Source organism: Phaethon aethereus, assembly GCF_964289735.1.
Source record: "Phaethon aethereus genome assembly, chromosome: 34".
Classification (NCBI taxonomy): Eukaryota; Metazoa; Chordata; class Aves; order Phaethontiformes; family Phaethontidae; genus Phaethon; species Phaethon aethereus.
In genome coordinates this window covers 674,586-681,784 of record NC_138610.1, presented here as the reverse complement: position 1 = coordinate 681,784, position 7,199 = coordinate 674,586, and the positions used below count along the sequence as shown (strand labels likewise).

General features: G+C 57.0%; 1 protein-coding gene across 1 annotated transcript; it reads left to right on the top strand.

Annotated features, from left to right (window-relative positions):
• Nucleotides 1-4,995: 4,995 nt before the first annotated feature.
• On the top strand, nt 4,996-5,925 carry LOC309414926 (olfactory receptor 14J1-like; the record flags this gene model as incomplete). Its single annotated transcript, XM_082012305.1, has 1 exon — nt 4,996-5,925. The coding sequence occupies one exon, from the start codon at nt 4,996-4,998 to the stop codon at nt 5,923-5,925; it is 930 nt and encodes a 309-aa protein (XP_081868431.1).
• Nucleotides 5,926-7,199: the final 1,274 nt, after the last annotated feature.

The following is a 7,199-nucleotide window of genomic DNA, read 5'->3' as shown; positions in this document are numbered from 1 at the left end:
AGTAGAAATGACGGCACGAATTTCGTCCCTTCTAAGAAAACACTGAACGTGATGACAGGAGCAAAAGGTTCACAATTTTCTACACATTGAAATACCTTGCTGTGAACAGGAGTTTGCGTTGTGCTTTCAGACAAACCCCTGAGCGTGATTGTCCTGTTTAGGAGATAAGTACTGGAGGAAGATTTCATGGGTTTTTTTACTAGCACAAACATGATGACTTTTTGCTTAATATCCTCATGAGAATGTGGCTGTTAATTCACTTTGTGGCATGACTGTTTTATTTCACAAGTGACGTATCTGGAGACATGAGTGTAGAAATACTGTCATTGCTTCTGTTTGGATACTCTGCAAAGAAAGCTTTCGGGCGCTGTCACCACATCAGTCGGCACCTTCTAACCATTGCTGTTGTGTTCTGGAGAACACAGAACTTTGGTAAAGGCTAGTCCCCAGGGAAAGACTAGTTTAATTTATTCTTGTAGAAGGGGATAACCCTTCCACAGATGGGATCTGCAAGACTCGCTGCATGAGCTGACCAGGCAGAACAACCTCACCATGATCTTCCAAGGCACACGCCGGCTGCTGGCCTTTCAGCTTCTCGGATCAGCACCCACACCGTGGTCGCACTGCCGTCCCAGCAGGTACTCGTGTGGAGAGGACGTGGCCACCCCTACCCAAGCCCTCTTCCGGGGTGGGCCTCGCAGGTCCTCGGGGAAAGGGAGTCCCACAACCAACTTGCCCACCAGCTGCCTCTGCTGGCCTGTCAGAGACACTGGCAGCTGTGAGCCTCACAGCACATGTCCCAGCCCTGACTCAAGGGCTGACCCCCAGCTGCTTCCGAAAGAAGGGACCTCACCGTCCCCTTCCCAGCCACGTTCCTGCCGCTGGCCTCTCAACTCCAGAGACAGAAGTGACCTCACAGCCACGTGCCTTCTGCTGTGCCATGAGAGCCTGCGGCACAGCCGACCTCACCATCGCCCTCCCACCCATCTCCTCCCTGTGGCCTAAGAGCTGCTCAGACGCGGGTAACCTCACGTTCCTCTTCCAACGCCGCGGCAGCGCCCTGGGACCTCACGATCCCTGCCCTGCCCCCAAGGGGCCAAACAGCTGGAGTTAGGGCTAGGAGAGGGGACCGAGGTGAGGGGGGTAGAGCATGGGAAGGAGGTCTTTGGGGGGTGGGTGTTCAGCTTACAATTAGACATTAGAGCTCGCCGTTCTGTGTTGGGGTCAGGCAAAGTTTTCTGTGGTAGTTTTGGTGTTGTGCTGCCTGGTCAGTGTTAGCGAACGGGCTTGCGCTGTGGGGTGGGTGTTGTTTAGGGCGGCAGCGAGGGCTCGGGTGAAGGCCAACATTTCAACGCTCGGGGTATGGGCAAAGGATTACGGTGGTCAACAGGGTAAGAGTATGGGTAAGGGGTTGTGTGTTTGGGCTTCGGTTTAGTGGCAAATACTGAGGTGGGGGATTGGAGTAGTGGATTCGTTCCAGGTTGAGGGGTGGCCTTTAGTGCAAGAAAACACTCAGGGGAAGGAAGGGGAAGGGGCAGCACTTGTGCTTCTGGCCTCTGTCTCCCCAAGTAACCCTTAGGCAGGACACAGCCCTGCTTTCCTGGGAATGGCTGAACTCCCGCCTGCCAGGGGGAAGTACTGAATTCATTCCTCGTTTGCTTGGCTTGCACATGCAGCTTTGCTTCACTCGTTCAACTGTCTTTATCTCAACCCACGAGCTTCTTCACTTTTGCCATCCTTCTGCCCTTCTCTCCCCCATCTGGCTGTTGGGGGGGGTGGGTGAGCAAGCACTGGGTAGGGGCTTAGGTGCTGGCTGGGGTTTATCTCCCACTCCTCTTAATCCTTTCCCCATTGGCCATGCTGTTCTTATTTTGTACCTTCCTTTGGTGTTTCTGAGATGGTTGCTGGGGTATTTTCTACCCTGGGCAGCAAATCCATGAAATAAGTGCCCCCTTTCATTTCCTGTAGTGTCGTGCAATTGCTCCATTGCTGTCTTGAGAGAGGCTCAGGCATCTGCCCACATACCGAACCATCTCAGCCTGTGCCTTTCGGTGCTGCCCACGGAGACGGGATTCAGCTGAGGCTGAGGGGGAGAATTCCATCTTTGGCACCAGGAATGTCACCGTTATTAATATCCTGTCTTCCTAAAGGCTGAACAAGTGATGGTGTGGTGGTGCATTCCGCCCTGCCCTCGCTCCTGAAACTCTCATCAAGCATTGGCCTTGGTGCAATGAGTTTGGCAGTTAAGAGCCCCGTGAATTAGGTTCAGCATCGTAGGGGTGACTGTGAGAAACCTGCCGTGACTGTCAATGGAGATCTGGTAAATACAGCTGATGGAGAAGGGCGAGAGACTTAGCTCTCCCGATGGCAATGACTCCAGCTGCTCAGAGGAGTACCTCCACAGGCTGCCCTGGACACACGGAGCAGGAACAGGCTTCACTGTCCTAAGCGTGACCATCCGCTGTCACTTCAGCTGGCCAAATACATGCCCCAGCAGCCTCCAAAATGACGACCCCAGACGCTGCCCTGTCCCTCTGAATTGCTCCATCAGAGCTTACAGTGACCTGCACATGTCTTGGGCCACCTCTGGCACCTCCAGTGTCCCCTGTGGTTTGCATGGGTACAGGAGGTACAGGAGGTTCCTCCCTTTGCCTGTCTGGGTGTCCTGTCTCACGGTGGGACAAGCAGAGGTGATCTTTGACCTGACTCTGTGTGTGAGAGGGGAATGACGCTGCTGGAGAGAAGTGTCCCTCCCCAGGTGAGGGAGGGCACCCCAGGGATGGCTTCAGCCTGTTTCCCAGCAGGTTCCCTGCAGCCCCAGGGACACCCGGAGGGAGCCCAGCGCGGGCAGAGAAAGTGCTGCCGTGGGCTGGTCCTCTGCTGCGGAGCTGGGCCGGGCTGCTGGGGTGGAGGGAGCTGGTGGCAAGCGGGCAGCGCTGCAGAGAGACAGCTCTGCCCAGGAGCAGCTCCTCTGCCCAGCGCAGCAGGGCTGGGGGCACTGCCTGCAGGCAGCGAGGGGAGCGGAGAGGAGTGGGAGAGAGGAGAAAGGCAGCCTGGGGTGGGAGGAGAGGTGACAGCTCACTGGGGCAGGAATCCTCACAGCCCTTGGACACGGTAAGTCTCTGGCTGCAGGGCAGTGCAGAGGAGTTCCTGGAAGTGCCTCCTGGGCCTGGCACACCCACAGCTGACAGGACCTGTCAGGACGGCTCTCCTGGCTTTTCTCTGGTGCGGAGGAGGAGGAGGAGGACGTGCTGCAGAGCAGGGCTGTGTGCCGGGGCAGGGGCTCTGCCACCCGGCAGGGTCAGGTCTCAGCCTGCCCAGGGAGCTCCCCAGAGCTGTGCAGGGGAAGCGGTGGGTGGCAGGAGCCACCCCCCGCAGGGCAGGGCATGGTCCTTCTGCTGTCGAGAGAGCGCTGCGAGGGTCAGAGAGTCTCACAGCTTCCCTTCTGCTTCATGGCATTTCCAAGGGCACTTCTCGGGAAGACATCAGCTCAGCAGCAGCTTCCCCTTCCCAGCCACATCAGGCGTCCTGCGGTCTGGTCTTCAGCCCTGCGCAGGCAGAGACGGCCCTGGGCAGTGCCCTGCCCCGGGAGGTGTTTGCGGGCAGAGGTGAGCACAGGGCAAGCGGGATGGGGTTTGTGAGCACTGACGGGCAGCTGAGCAGGGGACGGGGAGATGCTCCAGGCAGGAAGAGCTCCCAGCAGCAGAGACACGGGCAGGGAGGGAGGGAGCTGCTGCCAGAAACGCTGGGGAGGGGGATGTGGGCACCTCCCTGCCGTCCCTTAGGCACAGACACCTTCCCCTGAGCGACTCCTCCCTGGTCTCCTTTCCCAGCCTAAGCAGAGCCTCTGCCCCCCAGCCCGGGGGTCCCGGCCATGCCCTGCCGCTGCAGCAGCCGCAGCCAGAGAAGGACAAAGCCCCGATTCCCATCGGATTTGCACGTCCCTCCTCCCTTGGTGTTTCACTGCCATCCCCTCCTGCCTGTTCTGCCCGTGTTCTCAGCCTTGGGTTTGCAGGGTCAGAGCGGGGCACGGGGGTCGGGGTGGCAGGGTCAGCTCCTGTTCAGACACCGACCCTTGGGGCCCTGGTGTACAGACGTGTCTGTGCGAGCAAGTCTCCTCTAGACAACGGTGGAACATTCAGCTCCTTCCCCGGGTGTCCTGCTGGGCTGCAGGGTGCCCTCCAGAAGGGCTCAGCTCTCCCACGCTGTCTCTGGGCTACCCGGGATCCCCATGGAGAAGACACCGCGGTGCTAAGGCTGTGGAAGTGCTGCTGGGCAGCTGCACAGCTGATCTCTCCATGTCCCCATCTGGGAGGGGAGAGATACAATCCTCCTCAGGCAGCTTGAGAAAAGGCGAGGGGTCTGCCCATCTGCTCGTTGAACCTGGATCCCTCTGCTCCCAGCGGTTTCTCGTTAGGGGAACACCCGAGTGTGATCATCCCCCAGCTCCAGGCTGCCAGCACAGCACAGCTGAGCACAGGGCAGACGGGCAGAGCAGCTCTCCTCTCTCTGCACTACGGCACCGTCCCTTTGCCGCTCAGGACCCACAAGATTTCACATGGAGGGCATTGGAAACGTCAGGGATTTCAACCACCCAAAAGCCCTCCTAAATGTGGCAAGAGAAACTAGAACCAACCAGACAGAACCAAATCCCCTCAGCTCTGCTCTGCAGTTGGGTGAATGGAAAATGCCGAGAAGCGGTTTGATATATCACGAGTACGTTTCACTGGAGGTCACCTGCGTCCCTAGTTCTGTCTTGCAGCACAGCAAGAAGGGCTCCTCAGGAGCCCATTGCAGAGCCCGTGCTCCCAATGGCCCCCTCAGGCAGCAAAACCAGGAGCTGCAGTGAGGCAGCGGCAGAGAGGTCTTCCTGAAAAGAGAGAGCCTGAATGTGGGGGTGCAAGGAGACATGGAAGAGGTTTTGCTTGGAGAAGTCTGGCCTAACTCAGCACTGCCTTTTCCTGCTCCACAGATAAGCATCCCAAGGGGAAGCACATGTCCAACGGCAGTTCCATCACCCAGTTCCTCCTCCTAGCATTCGCAGAGACGCAGGAGCTGCAGCTCTTGCACTTCGGGCTCTTCCTGGGCATCTACCTGCCTGCCCTCCTGGGCAACGGCCTCGTCATCACCGCCATAGCCTGCGACCACCGCCTCCACACCCCCATGTACTTCTTCCTGCTCAACCTCTCCCTCCTCGACCTGGGCTGCATCTCCACCACTGTCCCCAAAGCCATGGCCAACTCCCTCTGGGACACCAGGGCCATCTCCTACCCAGGGTGTGCTGCACAGGTCTTTCTGTTTGCCTTTTTGATGGCAGCTGAGTATTTTCTTCTCACCGTCATGGCCTACGACCGCTACGTTGCCATCTGCAAACCCCTGCACTATGGGACCCTCCTGGGCGGCAGAGCTTGTGCCCACATGGCAGCAGCTGCCTGGGGCAGTGGGTTTCTCTATGCTATGGGGCACACGGCCAGCACATTTTCACTACCCCTCTGCCAAGGAAATGCTGTGGACCAGTTCTTCTGTGAAATCCCCCAGATCCTCAAGCTCTCCTGCTCAGATGCCTACCTCAGGGAAGTTAGGCTGCTTGTGGTTAGTGCCTGTTTAGTATTTGTCTGTTTTGTTTTCATCGTTGTGTCCTACGTGCAGATCTTCATGGCGGTGCTGAGGATCCCCTCTGAGCAGGGACAGCACAAAGCCTTTTCCACGTGCCTCCCTCACCTGGCCGTGGTCTCCCTGTTTCTCAGCACTGCCACCTTTGCCTACCTGAAGCCCCCCTCCATCTCCTCCCCAGCTCTGGACCTGGTGGTGGCAGTTCTGTACTCGGTGGTGCCTCCAGCAGTGAACCCCCTCATCTACAGCATGAGGAACCAGGAGCTCAAGGAGGCCCTCAGGAAACTCACCCAATGGACGCTGTTTCCCTGACAATAGCCCGTCTCCTCTCCACATTTCCCAGAGTTTCTCTTAGGCCAGGAGTCTACTTTTTTTCCCTTGTGATAATCCTCCTTGTAGAAATGTTTCTGGGCTTATGCTCCTTGGATTGAGGTGTGATCCAGTTGTGTCTGACCCTCGCACAACACTGTGTCAGGTGTGGCCTGTCCGATAACAGCTCTTCAATCAAAGGGCATCTCCCAGCTGCAGTGCCTGAAGGCTGGGCTCTTCCTCCAAAGGTGCTGCCAATAAAATGCCTAAGGAACTGGTCTATTAAATGGTCTGTTCTCCCTGTGATGTGAGTTAAGCTCACGGTACCACTGCGTCCCATGGGAGCACAGGTTCTGGTTTTAAAGGCTCTCGGTGCCCAGTGGTAGTGGAGATGGTGCATGGGTCAACAAGTTTCCTAGATTGCACTGGGGAGCTGAGCACCGGACACAGCACTCCAGATGTCACCTCACCAGTGCCGAGTAGAGGGGAAGGGTCACCTCCCTCCACCTGCCAGCAATGCTTTTCCTAATGCAGCCCAGGAAGCTGTTGGCCTTTACCAAGACCATGCAGTGATAGGTTATGCTCAGCTGCTTGTCCTCTGGGAATCAGAGAATCCTTGGGTTGGAAAGGACCTTCTCAGGTCATCTAGTCCAATGCCCCTGCAATAAGCAGGGACATCTCCAACTAGAGAAGGTTGCTCAGAGCCCCTTCCAACCTGACCATGAATGTTCCCAGGGCTGGGGCATCTGCCAGCTCTCTGGGTAACCTGTGCCTGTCATTCACCACCCTTACTGTGAAAAATGTCTTCCTCTGTCTAGTCTAAATCTACCCTCTTTTAGTTTAAAACTGTTACCCCTTGCTCTGTTGCTAGAGGCCCTGCTAAAAAGTCTGTCCCCATCTTTCTTAGAAGCCTACTTAAAGTCCTGAAAGGCTCCAATAAGGTCTTCTGGAGCCTTCTCTTCTCCAGGCTGAACAACCCCAACTCTCTCAGCCTGTCCTCGCAGCAGAGCTGTTCCAGCCCTCTGATCATCTTTGTTGCCTCCTCCTAACCTGCCCCAACAGGTCCATGTCTTTCCTGTGCTGAGGGCTCCAGAGCTGGATGCAGTGCTCCAGCTGGGGTCTCACCAGAGCGGAGCAGAGGGGCAGAATCCCCTCCCTCGACCTGCTGGCCACGCTACTTTGGATGCAGCCCAGGATACGGTTCGCTTTCCGGCCTACAAGCGCACATTGCCGGCTCATGTCCAGCTTTCTGTCCACCAGTATCCTCAAGTCCTTCT